This window comes from Heliangelus exortis, chromosome 1 (genome assembly GCF_036169615.1).
Source record: "Heliangelus exortis chromosome 1, bHelExo1.hap1, whole genome shotgun sequence".
Classification (NCBI taxonomy): domain Eukaryota; kingdom Metazoa; phylum Chordata; class Aves; order Apodiformes; family Trochilidae; genus Heliangelus; species Heliangelus exortis.
This window is the reverse complement of record NC_092422.1, coordinates 123,432,987-123,449,625: the sequence shown is the minus strand read 5'-3', so window position 1 is coordinate 123,449,625 and position 16,639 is coordinate 123,432,987. Positions and strand designations below refer to the sequence as shown.

Here is a 16,639-nt window from a genome sequence, read left to right as displayed (position 1 = left end):
TTTTTTCATGCTTGAAATATGATATAGATATATGATATAGAAATATGATATAGCCAATATAGATAAAATTGGAGGAAGGGGTTGTTATTCTCAACATGCTCTTAATAACAATTTACATAAGTAAAATCAGCAAGATGTCTGACTGAGGAAGAATTGTTTAGGATGTAAACAAACAAACAAACAAAAACCAACAACAAAAAAAGAAACCCAGAAACTTATTTCCACTTGTAATTATGGGGAAGTAGGTCCCCTTTTCAAGGTATATCACTTGATCATACTTGTGTCTGAAAGAAAATCTTAGGTGGCTGGTACTAATGTTAATTTTCAATGAATGGACTTGCTCCAAAACCATACAAATCTGAGAGCAGTGTCAGATGCCCTGTTGCTGTGCAAACAGGGCTGCACCTGATTACTGTGGCTGACTCGTGTTGAGATCACCTCATGCACCACATTGTAGGACAGGGTCTACAGTGAGAGTGAAGATAAAGAATTTAATCTTTCTTTCTTTCTTTAGGAACTGGAAGCATATGTTGATTATTCAGATACAGAGAATGAATACAAAGGGGAAGATTTTTACTGCTTTTCCCAGGAAGAAAGAGAGAGACAAGAACGAGAGAGACAGGAATCTAAGAGGGTGTTACAAGAACTGAAATCTGTACTGGGCTGTAAAGCTTCAGAAATAGAAAGACAGAAATGGAAACAGCTACTATTCAGCGACCATGGTAAGCACTATGGGAAATTAGTTCCTTTGTAAGAAAGGGTAGGTGTCTGTTTGCCATCAACCTCTGACTACGTTAGAATCTGGGCAGTGCTCAGCTGTAGAAGTGTCTTTGATAGACTTCTGTGGCCTTAGTTTGCTATTCCATCTCCTTATGTTACTTGCAGCAATCATTTTACTAAATACTGAAAAGAACTCAGAGAAATGGGAATTTGGCTCTAAACAAAAATAAATAACTTATCAGAATTTAAAGAAACCATCGGCAGCTATCTCAGACTTACAAAAATACATAGGTTAAAGTGAAGGGCTAGACTTCAAAATACTAATGGCTCATAAAACAGTAAGACTGGCTTTTGTTTCCATCAAAGAGTGAGTATACAGAACACATTTTCAAAAAAAAAAAATCCCAGAAACTCTTAACAAGAGGAGTTCTTCTAAACTGGCTTTTCCTAACTCTGCGGATTTCTGGGTAGCACCATTCACTTGCACTTGAAGGCAGGATAAAAATTTCTCTTTCCTCAACAAGACAGTCTGCCTCTGTTCCAGGACTAAGACTGGATATAACTTGATTCCTTTTGATGCTTGAGCTGTTTGATTTATTATCTTCAAAACTGGCAGTAGTTCGTCTTTTCCTTTTTCCCTTCCTTTTCACATTTTGGTCCCTTCCTCTTAAAAACAGTTTAGGATGAGCCCACTGAAAAATTTCATGCTGTATATTAAGAAAAATAGCCCTCAATTCTGGCAAGATGCCAAGGATTCTGCCTCTGCCAGTGTCTACCAGGAAAAAATACCACGGATTGTGTCTTTCAATAATTTAGTGGGAACACAAAGTAACAGTACCTATTTTGAGGCTGTTTCTTTTGACATCAAACCCACAATAATATTAGTTCTTCACAACTTTCATTTTCATGTCTGTTTAGCTGCAACTATGGTAAAGAGAAGTCACTTGGCTATTGGTATTAACTTCTCTTCTAACTGAGTTAAAAAAGGCTTTAGACATCAGATTGCACCAGAGTCTGCTCAAGAGCAGGATTTCTGTATTCCCCTTCTGGTGGTAAATGCAATACCACACAACTCTTGACATAAATCTCTTCAAGTCTTCTTTTCATCCCTGTTGAAGGGAGAAGGACGGAATCCTACCACCAGTTCAAGTCGTGACAAGTCTATTGACTGCTGCCGAAAGAGCTCTCAGGAGAGCTCCATAGGTTGTTTCTTTATTAGGTTAGCAGCTGTGACCTGTTCACATCAATATGTCCTCAGGCATGGGTAGTGCCAGCTGACTCCTGTAATCTTCAGTAACTGTTCACCTGAAAGCTTTTGTGGCTCCTGTTAGTTCTTTTCCTTTCCACCTGTAGGTATTATAGAGATTCAGTGCTGGGGAGGGGAGATAGTGTGATTTCCTGCAGCTGCTTATGAGGGATCTTTGATTGTTTCCACCCTGTACAAAACTTAAAAACATTAAGGTGGTTCAGGAGAGTAATCAATATTGTCTTCTTTAGGCTCAGAGACTGCGTCTGTCTAATCTAAAACACTGATATCAGAGAGCAGACATAACATCTCCTACTGGTTTTTAAGGAACTTCTTCACTATTTCTTCAAAAGAAACACAAGTCATTTGAATATGACATTGTGGACCCCGACATATTAGCTCTGCAGATTTCAATTTATCTGCCTGCACAGATCATTCCTGATTTTTGTGAGCTGTCCTTCCCACGTTTGTTGCTGGCTTTATCTTGAAGATTTAAACCCAGAAATGCTCATGTTCTTGTCTCCATTGCCCTAAGCCAATGAATGGTCATGACAGGACTTGTTTTCTGAGCCCTCTTAAATCTTGCTTCTACAATACTATTTTATTTCCTAAATCACGTGTTCTCTTAACTTGTAATTATTTTGAAAAGAGATCCTGAAGGATTCAAAGGCTTTAATTTGTTAGTCAATGCACCTTGCTAGCAAGTCATACAGATTTGTTAGGAGTTTTGGTTTGTTGATGGAGGGGCTGCTGAGGGTTCCAGCATAAGAGAGATCAGCTCCAAACAAGTTGATACATCTGAAGAACACAGCATGAAGTCAACTGGAGATGACAGGTTGGATTCCAGAATTAAAACATCATCTTAGCAGAGCACTGGACCAAATAAAGCACATGTCCCCAGGCCCATGGTAACACTGCTCACAGTCTGGGCAGTAGGTAATCTATGGGAGTCTCAATGAACTTGTCTTTTTGGTCATTTACACATGTTAGTGGCTTTGTTTTCACATGTCAAACACTGTGAACCAACTTTCTTGTCGTGCAGAATCCCTTCTAGCCTTTCCCCTAGCTCATTCCCCCCCCCCAAAGTTATTCTGATTGCATTGCAATGGTTGCATTGTACCCAGCTGTTTCTCCTCCTCCCAACTTGTCCATATCACAGTTCTTGAACAGCTGTTTCTCAGATTTGGAATGCTGTACTCTGAGAATTGATGAATTACACCTTGCATATTAACTGATCAAATCAGCAAATTGCTCAGCTACCAATCCGAAGTATCTTATTTATTTTTTGAGAAGTTTTGGCTTTGGAAGTATTCTTTGGAGGAAGCAGGCAACAGATTTGCTCCCAAATGTTAAGATTACTGTGTATGTCCCTGCCTCTTTAAGGAAACGGGCAGAAATAAACAGCAGTATGTTTTTTCACAAGATGGGGAAAGAAGGACCCCCTTAACAACTGAGATGAGTCTGGTGCAGTGCTCCTTTGGTATTTGAGGTTTTGAAACAAACAATAGCACACAAATTGGAAGCCACAGTCTTTCAAGTGGCCTAATGACAGTAATTATCGATGTGACAGCCATAATGATGTGCCTGCCTTCAGCTAGCTAAATATTACTGAAATAGGATGCAATGGAAAAACCCTAATACCGTAAATTTTGTTTCCCGTGAAAAGTTTGTGTATTTCCCAGAGTTATTTTCATCTCTGCTTACAGGGGTGAAGTCAGAATGGAATTAGAAAGGGAAATGCCACTTGGGAATCTGCTGTTGCCGCTCTCACTTATGTTCGTGCTGCTACTCTAATGGAGCTACTGCAGCTTAGGGAATCTGTTGCTTGGAAATGGACATTGTCTCGTTTTCTTAAAAAGAAAGACGCCTGTTCTTCAAGAAGTGATTGTACCGAGTTGTACTAACCCTTAACACTGGGAGGAGAGACTTCCTGGCAAGCATCCCGTTGCTGGCAATGGGACTCGCTGCTGCTACTAACTTCAAGAGAGGCTAAATTAAACCACCCTTTATTTGTGAGGACACCTTACCTGACCGTATGAATACGTGTTGTATTTGTATGTTGTGGTGTATGAGATCAGGTATTGCCTATAAGGACTTTTCCATGTACCAGCTGTCTGTATGGGGTCAGGTAAACTGTTGTTTAAAATGAAGCCAGTTCAGATCTGTGCACAGCGCAGCCGTTTTGCTTGTTTCTCACTTCAACATTGAATGCACCATCTGTGATGCCAGTTTTAACCACCATCAATTCTGTGCTGTCTCTTTACATCACAGACTTTAAGGAGTAGTTACAACGAGCAGCTATCACATTTCACTTCAGTTTTGTGATTAGAAAACACTTTTAAGTTTTGCTTGAATGTGCTTTTTTTTTGCTTCTGTCGTTTTGAGTTTTTTAAAAGACATTTCAACCCTTACAATCTTGCATTTTTTAGATGCAAATTACTTATATGTAGCAGCTTGCTTTTAGTTATCATTTAATTCTTTTCCCCCTTTTTAAGCTGCAGTGAAACCATTGTCTCCTGTAGAACCACTGAAGCTACTAAATAATGTGGAATCACATATGAATTCAGATACAGAAATGCAGGACTGCAGCCAAAGCTGTGATAAATCTGAAGAAGACGACTCCTGTTCAAAAGTGAATGCTGCTGATAAAAGCAGGACAGAATATTTGTGTGAAGATCCCAAGATGGAGAAAAACAAAGACAGTACTACTGATGAAAGTATTTCTACTGGGGCTGAAGAAGGAATGTGTTATCAGCATGAAGAGGAAGTTGAAGAACTCAAGCCGAGCAATATGGATGGAGTAGAGGTCTCACAGTTTCAATCTAAGGATGCATTATATTCAAAAATCAAGCAGAGGCTGGCCCAGCTCCACAGATCAGCAGATTTAAACTTCACATCTGGTCTGGCTGCACAAGTTGCTGCCAAGTCTTTCACATTTACTACAATGCAAGAAGAGACTTTTGGAGATGAGGAGGAGGAGGAGGCTGAAGAGAAGACACAGGAGCATGAAGACCTTGTGGAGGACTGTGAGAATGAAGATAGAGGCTCTGAAAGTGAAGAGAAAGTGTAAGTCTGAGCTGAACTTTGTAAAACCAACAGCAGACATTTCGATGGAAAAAACTGATGTGGGGGGTTCAAGATGAAAGTATTGTATGGAAAAAAAGGAGACCTAAATATAATACATCTTTTTCTCTCAGTCTGATACACAAAGTAGGACCTCTGAGTTGAGTAAAAATTTGCAGGTAAGAGAAGTTTAGGTTGCATCCATTAAATTGTTGGCTGTTGCCTTTTTAAGATCCTAGTGGTGAGTTTTTGAATTTACCTTTGTGTTTTCTGTTTTATTTATTTGTATTATAATGTACTGTGTTCTTTTTCTAAAAAGAAGGAAAAACAATGTACTGAATTAAAACAAACTCCAGTTTTTGCTTTTTGATTCTGTTGTCATGGTATCAATACTAGTTCCAGCAGAAGAGCCAGGACACTTCTTTTGGAAGAACCTGAAGTGTTCCCTGTGATCCCCCACCAGTTCCATTTCACTTCCTGTGTCTGCAGTGTGTTGGCTGAGCCACTGTAGGCATTGTGATTCTGTGGCTAGTGATGTGGCTCCCAACTAAAATGTAGAATTTTAAATAAAAACTTGAAAGAGCTAGTATTTGATGTGTCCTGGGGTATAGGGCTGAAATAGTACAAAGTTAGTCATACTTCATATTAAGGTTTATGTAGAATTTTATAAAGGGTTAATAAATGATTTCTAGATGTTGTAATTCACGTTAGAGAAATGTGTAGTATATGTTAGGGAGGGTTATAAGCACATTAGTAGAAAGTACTATAGACAGCTAAAAGCTAGCTGTTGGTTTGGTAATAGATGGAAGTAAATACCTATTTATTAAAACAACTATTAATTATTTGTTAACCTTTTGTAAATTAAACCTTAATATAACTGTTTGATTTCATATAATGGTTGATTGTACATTTTGTTTATGTCTTGAAGTACTTTTCTTAAAGCAAAATTTTTCTTGAGTGCTTAACAACACAGATTAATTTGTTCCACCAGCATACCTGCTTTTCCCTAAAGTTCTTTCATTTTTCCTTAGATCACAACTAGAACCAGTGTGATTAAGAATCCGTGAAAGAACAAGAATTGTGTCATTTCTTAGGTATATCTTGTAACTTAGTCAACACTGAAGTCTGGATATCTGGTATGAGGTTATGTGGGTTGTTTTTTTTCCCTGTGGTGGTGTTACAAGGAGCAGCAAACTGCTACCTCACAGAGGAGCTGGTTAATGGCTTCATTGCCTTCTCTTCGTTTTGCCCTCTGACACAAAACAAAGCAGAGGTCCTACATCTCTGATGGCAGGAGAGCTGCCTCTTTGTATGAAATACCTGACTTGGACCTTGATACCTTTCTGGTCACAAAACACCTCACTAGTTACTTGAGGTATTTTTGGCCTCTTGCTGATTCTAGAAGAATAAAGAGGTTATTAGATGCCAGTGGTTTGGAGCAATCTCTTTCCTAGGATGCTGTCAGGGGAAGTGGGGAAGCTAAAGGCCAGCAGGTTAGGGTGGAACTCCTGACCAATAAACAAGTGCTTACTTTCAACCTCCCTCTCTTCTATCAGCGATTTTAAATGAATGCTGCTAAATATCTGGATTTTCTCACAGACCATAAAGAGGTAAATATCAAGTGATAGAGAAGGGAGCGTGTGACTTATACTGTTGTTTCACAATATAATGCCTGCCTTCTCCCTCACAAACAGATTTTGGGAAAATAACATTTTTTTATTCTTCGTTAACCAGTAACACTGTGTTCTGTGCCCTTAATTTTGAGTGAGCGACTGGAAGCTGAATGGATTGTGTGTTGGGGAACTTGTAAAAGCAAATTTTTGTTTCTCAGTGTGCTCAGAAGCTAAGCTTCCCCTTAGCAGTAGAGTATATTCTTCTGTAACCTGTAAAGGCTTGGATAAGATGATGAAACACTGTTCACTTTTCTCTGTGATAAGCAGGTTTTTTAATCAACTCTAGAACTACTGCTTTGGATAAATTGTGTTTGAAGCATTGCCCATGCTTCTGAAAAAGAAGTCTTCCTCATCCTTTACTTGAGATGCTTGAGTTCACAAAGTGCCCAGATATATTTTGTTCCTAGCCAATTGTTCTGACCACCTAATTATATGTTCCATTAGTATTTCCCCATGAACTCATCCACTAGCATCTCATGATCTAATGTTTTGTGTCTCGAAGCTGATACTCCTGTACTTTTACCATGGAGCCTGACTCTTAGTTTACAACTCGGAAAAATTTTTAGATTTAGGATATGAATTATCACTGTCCTAACAATTTTAGATCAAGTCAGTAGTAGCACGAGTGCTTTGCTGCTAAAATAGGTTTCAGACCTCACATATATATACGGTGTTAGCTCTTGACTCCTTTACAGCAGCCCTGAGCAAAAGACCTGGAGAATCTACTTTGGCAGCTTGCTTGGGGCCCAGTTTTACAATACACTGGTCTTGGTGATGAAACTGGCCTAAGAAACCCCTTGGTTAGCCAATACATTCTCACTCATCATCTGGGTCAACACAGGTTTTCATGGTTGTGTCACAAACCAACTCATTGAGTCCACTTGGGTCAAAAATCCCCTCTTTTGAGGGGCTATTTTCCCACCATTCTTATTGTAGTGATGCAGTTTACAGCTTTTACCTGCAAACAGCTCTATCAGCACACACTGTGTTGCTGGCATGAGACTCAGGATTGCTCACATTTACATTACTGGCAAAGAGAGCCTTGACATGAGACATGGTTATGATTAAAGCATGACTTTTTGGAGCAATTTCTGATCCTACTTTGAACAAAGAGATTTCCTACAAGCAGTTTAACTGATTTGCATGATCTTACTGAATGCAGTCTTAGAAGCTGCCCATGTGAACACCTGGGCTCACTTGCTTTCTCTGCCTGTCGTCATATCCATAATATAACAGCTATCAGGCCATTTATTTTAATTTATTTAATATTCACCTTGCAGGATAATATGGCTAAGGCTAATAGGGTTCAGCACACAAAGCATGGCTTCCCTTAATTTAATAAACAGGCTCCATCTACATATAAGTAGTCTGTTATAACCCAGATTTCCTCATGATTAGCTCATTTGAAAGGACTCTGCATACATCCTGTAGATTCCTTCAAGAACCTGACAGCTTTCTTGGCAATCATAATTCATTCTTGCATTTAAAATGTATGAACACACTGAGGTGTGCATTAGCCCTAAAGAGTGCTGTTAATATATTCAGCATGTCAGGGTCTTAGTGCTGTCCTGTGTTCTTTGGCTCATTACCCTAAATAGGGTTTTTTGTGAAAACAGAACATTTACTTCTTACAGCTTTATAACTTTTAAAAACATGTTCATCAGGAAATCCACGGTAAATAGTGGGTTATGCCAAAGGATATCAACAGCCAAAATTCTTTATGAGGTGCAGAGCTAACACAGCACACATATTTCCTATTCCATTTCCAATTAGCAGCTCTGTGAAGCTGTAAAAAAAACCAATTATTATAGGGTTAAATAATTTCTTCTTCTCCTGTCCTACCCAGAAGGCACTTCAAAGATGATTTTTGCATCTTAGGTTGGATTGTAATCTAGCATTACATGTTTTATTTAATTTAACTTTTACAGCTAAAGATCTAGGTAGAGGCTTAAATGGGGGGAAAAGATCTGTGATGAAAAGATTACTTGTCCCTTTTTTTCAGCATCTGTCTTTATGACTAAAATAAAACAGTGGTGTAATGGAAGCAAGTTTTGAGAGTTCTTAATCACAAATGATTAAGAATCTTTCAAATTGATTCAAATGTGCCTGTGTCAACCAGAAGCAAGATGTGCAAATGCAAAAGCTTCTTCTACCAGCTGCAGTAATGAGACAGTTACACTCCTGAGAGAGGATTACTCGACATCTAGTTATCTAAATATAAGACAAAATCAGCAGAGAAGCTGGAAGAGTGTGAGAAAGGCATTTGGTCAGAGTACTCTGGGATCTTGTTTGTGCCAGGGACTAATAGCAGATGCTGAGGGAAGAGGATGAGAAAAGAGAGTCCATATCATGAGGTTTCCCCAGGCTAATCCTCAACCATTTGTGGCTCAGGGACTTCTTGAGCCAGTGGTGGTGGCTCTCAGCTTAGCAGGTCCTGCTGGAATCCTCTTCCATAAATTTTCAGTCCCACGTTTGGTCAGTTTTTACTAGTCCCAGTGCCAGTGTGTGCTCACCTTTAATACAGTCTTTTACAAACGAGAAGATTTGTTAATAAAGATTTTTTTTAATTCTTTTTTAAACTGAGCAAGCCCACTTCTCTCAGTCTTCCCACAGGGGTCATGTTTCCACCTTTTTGTTGCTTCCCATAGAAATCTGTCCAGTTTTGGCACTATAATAACCAAACTGTGGTGCAGTACTTACAGACATAACCTGAGCAGTGCTGAGTATGGAGTAATACCTCCCATAAAACACTGAGCCATTCAAATATATTTAAGTAGATACAGGGGAAAAAATCTTCTCAGATCTTTTAGCCCTAGCTATTAGGATGACAAATGAAAATATTTGATCTGGTGGAGGAGAAATATTTATTCACTGTCAGCAGGATTTGGCTGGACAATGTTTTTCTTTGCTAACAAAACAAAAAGTTGTTAAATCAAAATGGTCTTCCAACAGCTGCCACCTGGTCTAACATAAATGAAAGATGTCAAACAACACTTGTTTAAATTTTAGCTTGACTTTTCAGAGCTGTCTGCTTTCTGATTAATAAGCATGTATCATTAAATATTATGACACAAGAATACAGATATATGCATATCAGAGATCAAACTGAAGGGTTCTGTGGCTAACTTCTAAAATGCTTGGAGGTGCACTTTATTCATATTCTCATGATATTTAATTCCCTCATGTTTATGTTTTTATTTTATCCCCTTGAATTTTAAATGCCAAAACATACACTTTTGATTTATTTGACTTGGAAATTTGTGCAGTAATCAGACCAGTGGTTGTGGTACTCTAACTGAGATAACAAGACATGGTCATAGGTAGGGGAAAAATCTACCTACTGTGAACTTTGCTTTGTAGATGGATACAGCAATGTAGTTTGATCAGTGTGTAACTGTTCTCTGTATTCTGACTCACCTCTCACACTGCCATCTTATGCTAGGGGCATGTTTGTCAGATTAAAATTTGCCCCAACAACCTGGATGCTCTGTTAGCCCATTTTACACTTTCTGAATTGAACATAGGATTTTGAAGACATGACTGTAGTTTGCTAGATAAGGAAAAGGGGTTGTTTCTCTGTTACAATGGCTTATTTTAAAAGAGTTGAATAGGACCAAAATTTGAATACTTTCACATGATCAGCATATTTTTGACCTTTATGCCTTCTTGGCTTTAAATCTTCAAGGCCTTACGGACAGCCTGCTTTAGGGGATGCAGGTCTATAGCAGCTTAAACCAGTCCAGGTCCAGGCTGCTATGACCTTACTATGGCCATGTGTAATGTTAGTCCCTCCTTTTAGGCTGGCTTTGGTAATGGCTTAGTGATTTAGGATGTGGACCTGGCTGAAAAGGCACCACTGCTGTATTTTTCCACTGGCTCCTTCAACTACTTCATCATGTGGTTAAAGAGCACTTGGAGCATCTCAGGGGAGCAGGAGGGAAAAGATGCCTGGGTGACGAGAGGGAGTGCCACAGCTCAAATTCAAACCAGTCTGAATTAATGTTTACATGCTGTGAGTTGACATCATTAGTGTCTGGACTGAAGTGGGATAAACTCAACTCCATTATGTTGCTTTCTTCATCTCCATATTTCCTGTTGATTGAGGATACTGCTGCTCATTATTCTCCTCACTCATTTTGGCCTCACCGTTTTAATTTTTTTTGTTCTTCAGGCCTAGGCAGCCCAAGACCTGTCTGTTACCTAAGTAAAAGAGTATCTAAGAGCTGGTTTTTTTATACTGCAAATAAACCAGAAATTATCATGTGTGTCTTTTTCTCTATTCTGCTTACTCTTATCACCTTTCTGGTCCCTGTGGCACTCACAGTCCTCCCCTTTACCACCACTCTAAAGAGTGTCAGATTTTAAAATAACAGACAAATTCTTTTTGTGTGTGTTATTAGTACAGCATGATGCATCTGTACCTTCAGCATCTGAATGACTAGAGATAGCAATGTATACTGACTGCCCAAGTTGACTTGAGAACTGAAACAGGAGGTAGACACCATAATGGGGAGCACTACAGTTAAAACAGAAATAATAACATAAGCAGCTCAAATTTATACCACCCTTTTGGTGTATGCTGGCTTTTATATTTAATTCTGAATTACTGAAAATCACCAGTTGTGTTTTAGATGCAACTGCAATTCCAGTACAAGGTCCCAAAATAAGTGCAATTAGTCGGCTTGATGTGTGCTCAAATCTCAATATTTAAAGACTGCTTCTTGACCTTCTCCAGCTGCACAGATGAGAACTGAAAATAATCTCAAATCTCCAAATAGAGCATGACCAGTGCTTTCCGTTACTTTGTGCTATTAAAAAGAGGTCCATTCCTAAATAAACAGAAGTCAGTGTTTAATATCTCCAGTAGTCATCACTAACAGAGAATCATGCATTTGATCTCAACTGAAGCAGCATAAATGAGGGCTGTTTATAATCTTTGGTATCTGTGTTTCTATAATAATAATAATAATAACAATAAAAGGCTTTAAATGTATTATGGGATAAAAGCCAGAATTCTATGAATTGTCCTCCAGATCTTTCATCCAAAGCCACAGCTGGTCAAATTCAAACAAGTTTATGATGTCTGTTCTTGCCACTGCTCAGTATGACATTTCACTCAAAGTTTTTAATGTCCTAACGTGAGTGTTCACAGTCTGTGTGCACCTGAGTGCTGCAAAACTTGTAGAGATGTTGGAACAGTACTCAGTGAAACCTACCTAGGAGTGTGATGCCTCAGAAGGATTTGGGGTTTATTTTCTCTATGTTGTTCTATTGCAGCATCCATGCTGTATGCAATCCCATTCATAAACTTTTTATCTTTCTCACCTTTCTTCTTCATAGATTATACAAACCAATCGTGGAAGGTTTTTTCTGTTTGTTTGTTTCTCACCCAGGTTACTATCCTGTGATGCACCAGGTATTATATTTCTGACAGAAGCTTAAACATTAGTGGCCCCACTGCAAAGCTTGGGGCCTGGGCACAGAAGGGCTGAGGAAGCTCTTCTGGTTTGACCATTTCTGGGAAGGACTTCACTGAGGTGATGAGGTGCTAAGATAGGTTCAGTGACTTTGCGGGGTTGTCTTTCAAAGCTCCAGTTTTTGCTAGGTCTGTTCCTTCCTCCAGTGGTCTCTCTCTTCCCTCTTAGCAGTTTTCAGCTCTTCTCCAGCATTCTGCTGCCAAATCTTTAGAAACTTGGGCACTTCTTCCCTCAATTTCTGAACCCATCATTTAAACTTCATGAAATGCAGGTTAGAGGGAATCCACACCAAGGCGCTGCTGTTGTCCTCTGCTTTCCTGGACTTTCCACCTGCAGAAATGTCTTTCCTCATCATCATTAAGATGGTAGTTTCTCCTTGGCAAAACTGATGCTCAAACACATGCTTCTCATTAAGTAAGCTTCACTTGTTCTTCCCAACAGGAGGGTGGCACCATTATGGCTGAGTCTGTGTTCCCCTAAACAAGCTGCTGCTTTCTGAAGCAGGGGCTGAAAATGTTCTCCAGCTGCTATGCCCAATGTGCTTTGGCTCTGCAGCTGCCTTGCCTTGAGCAGTGGTGGTAGGGTTTAAATGTTTCCCATTGTCAAAGAGCATGTGTTTTCAGAATGCAATCACTATTAAATCTCCCCTAAACTGAAGCATTTTGAATTTTTATTGAGCAGTATTAATGGATTGTTTCTTAACTTCATTTGAGGGGTTTCTGTGATTTTTTTCTATATTTATATATATACACACACACACACTTTGTATTGTATGTGTGTATTGCCACGTATCACATCAAAAGCCTTATCTAGAGGTTGTATTTTTTGTCATATCAAGCTTTTCAATTCCTTTCTCAGAAGGTAAGCAAAACCTCAGATCTTGCTATCTAGCAGCAAAGGAACTGAATTCTACTCTACCAAGCAGGCTGAGTGGAAGTATTTAAAATTTACACTGATTCCATACCCTTAATTAGAAAAGCTATTTAACCTTGTTTTCTTTTATTGAGGCTTTGCACCTGAGCTGCTGTCAGTGTCTGTATGTCCATCTGCCCTGTCTTAAACATGTAAACAAATACACCTTCCTCAACATTTCCTGCCTGCTAAGTCTTAGCATTTCCTAAAACAAGTCCTAAGGGCAGCATAGATTGCCAAGGAAACTGGAGGGAAAGAAAAGAACCTTGATAATCTGCTGTTACTCAATGGGAGTTGAAATTTTAAAAAGAACAAGCTGCAGCAAGAAATTTTTGGCAGGTCTATGGAGGAAAATCAGATGTGATATACTCTGAAGTTCAAAGACACTGGGAAGGATCCCCAGTTTCTCTTCAGTGTGTAGTGGAAACAGGAAACATTCACCAGACTGGTAGCCTTCACCAGCTATTAAAAGCCCTTCTATTTTATCTACATTTTGTTTCCACAGACAGATTTGGTCCTGCTGAGTCTGTTCCAAGCTGACTCTAAACCCAATCTCCCTCTCTCTTCCTTCAAGCTCTGTGTGATGTCAGCCTCTTTCCTTAGACTGCACTGAAACCCTGCCTGGTTTGGCTCCCCTGGGAGCCTCTGCTGCCCCTGCCCTGCCAGCTGCTGATGCTGCTTTGAGCACAGCTGCCTGGACCTGCAGGTTTAGATCATCAGGTCTCTAAAGCAGGTATGAAGCCTGGTGGTTGGCTCTGTGAAGGCTCCAAGAACTACACTTTTGGGTTGGATGTAGGGAGTAGTAGAAAGGGTTCTGGCCCTTCTTGGTGGTAGTATTGCCTGTAGTATTTTCCCAAACACTTTTGTTTCTCTTGACTTCCCCACTTGACTTCCTTCCTTTTTCCCGTGCATATGAACCAAGACCTAAAGTTTTTTTTCACATATTTGTGATGATGTGCATCATGATTATTATTTTAAGCCATTATTTTTACCCACTTTTTAAAATTTTTGGATGGGTTTTGCCAGAAGTAGTTTTCTCAGTTGTAATGGTAATCAATTTCAAGGTTTTTTTGGTTGCTACTACTGTTAGTAAAATTCTGCCTTACTGCTGTATGTGTCACTCTTTCTCCTTATCCTGTATCCCTGTCAGCTGCCTAGGTAGCACGGATGTGGTTTATCCATCCTTTAATTAGTAATGATTGAATGGAATAGGGAATGCTTTTACAGGATGCATAAATGCTGTATCAGCACTTTGTTTGATCTTTTATACAGAAGTTTATTTATAATTCTTCTTTCATCCTGAAGATTAAATTAATTTTAAGCAATCCTGGCAGCGGTTTCTGCAGAATAGTTTGCTGGCTCCTTAGTACAAGCACTTTAGTAATGAACATTGGTTACTCTTGTCTAAGTAAGTGATGACTGAAGAAATAATGTTTTTTCTCTGTGTCACATGCTTCCAGTTGCACCTTCCCATCACCCTTCAGAGACCCCTATGCTCTGCAACCATGTGGAAACAATTAGCACAATCCCTTTTTAGCATCACTTAAATGACTAAGTAGGTGGGGCTTTAGGAGGAGAATGCTAGGTCAGTTGAGGAGCCTGGTAGGTGTTTAACCTAGGAACCAGGCTTAGGTGCTCTGCAGGAGATGTCTTGTCTCTCTGTAGGACTCCTAAGGAACAGCCTTTCTCTGTACGCTTCTAAAGGGCAAAAAAAGTGGTGAAAGTACAGAGTGGCTCCTTTCATCTGAAGCTGTGTGGCTCCCTCCTAATTCTCAGGCTTCACTGCCAGAACAAAGGCTGTGTTCTGCTGATGTTAGGAGCTGTAGCTGATGCACACCTCTTCCTGTAAACTTTCCCTGTGTTGGTTTTAAGGTTAACAGCTGCTGATTGCTCTTCTCACTTAGGTATGAGTCACTCTCACCTATTTCATATCCTCAGGAAGAAAAGCTTAGAGATGACTGGGGAAGAAGGGAAATAATTGGATCTGAAAGGCAAGGGGAAGCTGGGTGAAGCAGGAGTATTTATTAGTATGTATTGAATCTTGTTGCCTAATGGGTGCAAAATTTGTTGTGCAGTACAAAGGTCTTGCTTAGCCTTTGTTATTTCCAGGTTGGTTTGTTTCCATATGGAATACTGAACAGATCTAATTGCTGCTGTTAGAAGGAGAAGTCTGTCTACCGAGAGAGGTCTGTAATGTTTTCCTTTACTTGGAGATCTTTTGAATGCTAAATGGCCTATGTCTATTCTTCATACTGTTCCATATGAAAATATTCTTCAGGAATTGGTACTACCACTTCAGACAGTCAATATTTTCTATGTAAGAACTGTACGTTTCCTATACTGCCAAGAATGTATATATATCTATAAAGACTTAAGATTGTATCTTTTTGAGCAAGCCTCTTTCTTCAACCATCTGAAACTTTCTTCCTGTTTCTCAAGTACTCTGCTAATTTATTAGACACTTGTGTTATACTGTGTAAATTTTGTATCAGCTGTACTGCTGTATTTCTCATTTCTTTCATTAAAACCTGTTCTTCTCATCCTTCTACTGTGCTGCTTCATACTAGAAATACTTGCACCACATCAGGTAACCTGGTCTAGAGTAATAGGTCTGGCCAAGATGATGCCAGACCAGCACTGTTGTTCCACTGGTCCCAACATGTGATCAGTTTTACTGTATTAAGCTTCCCTAGGGCTTTTTGTAGCATAGTCCATACCTGATTGAGACACTGAAGAAGAAACATGGAGCAGGGTACCCATTGTATAAACAAATGGAAAAGAATAAAAAAATGCACTGAGAGATTAAGTCTGTAAGTCCCATTTGGACATGTGCTAGAAACATGCAGTCATAGAATCACAGAAAGCCAGGGGCTGGAAGGGACCTCCAAAGATAATCAAGTCCAACCCCCCTGCCAGAGCAGGGTCACATACAGGAGGTCACACAGGAACACATCCAGGTGGGCTGTGAATGTCTTCTGGGAAGGAGACTCCACAACCTCCTTGGGCAGCCTGTGCCAGTGCTCTGTCACCCTCACAGTGAAAAAATTCTTCCTTATATTTATACAGAACTGCCTGTGCTCCAGTTTATAACCATTGCCCCTTGCCCTGTTGTTAGTCACCCCTGAGAAAAGCTTGACTTGACTCCTGGCACTCACACCTTACATATTTATAAACATTAATGAGGTCACCCCTGATTCTCCTCTTTTCCAAGCTGAAGAGACCCAGCTCCCTCAGCCTTTCCTCATAAGGGAGATGCTCCACTCCCTTCATCATCGTGGAGGCTCTGGACTGGACTCTTTCAAGCAGTCCTGGGTCCTTCTGGGACTGAGGGTCCCAGAACTGGACACAATATTCCAGATGTGCCCTGACCAGGGCAGAATAGAGAGGGAGGAGAACCTCTCTCAACTTATTAACCACCCCACTTCTAATGCACCCCAGGATGCCATTGGGCTTTCTTGGCCACAAGGGCACATTGTTGGCTCATGGTCATCCTTCCATCCTTCAGCACCCCCAGGTCCCTTTCCCCTGTGCTGCTCTCCCACAGCTCA

The 16,639-nt window shown here is 39.8% G+C and overlaps 2 protein-coding genes across 14 annotated transcripts in view; one reads left to right on the top strand and one right to left on the bottom strand.

Annotated features, from left to right (window-relative positions):
* Window positions 1–16,639, bottom strand: part of C1H3orf20 (chromosome 1 C3orf20 homolog) — a 71,016-nt gene that overhangs the window by 8,019 nt on the left and 46,358 nt on the right. The window lies entirely within an intron of this gene.
* VEZT (vezatin, adherens junctions transmembrane protein) overlaps window positions 1–16,639 on the top strand; it is an 86,898-nt gene that overhangs the window by 52,511 nt on the left and 17,748 nt on the right. For 3 of the 13 annotated variants that reach the window (XM_071764745.1, XM_071764718.1, XM_071764711.1), the window contains 2 exons: window positions 515–722; window positions 4,462–5,032. In XM_071764745.1, the coding sequence (XP_071620846.1) occupies window positions 515–722; window positions 4,462–5,032 (779 nt within the window). The other 10 variants (XM_071764756.1, XM_071764733.1, XM_071764766.1 and 7 more) reach the window with 7 other exon arrangements.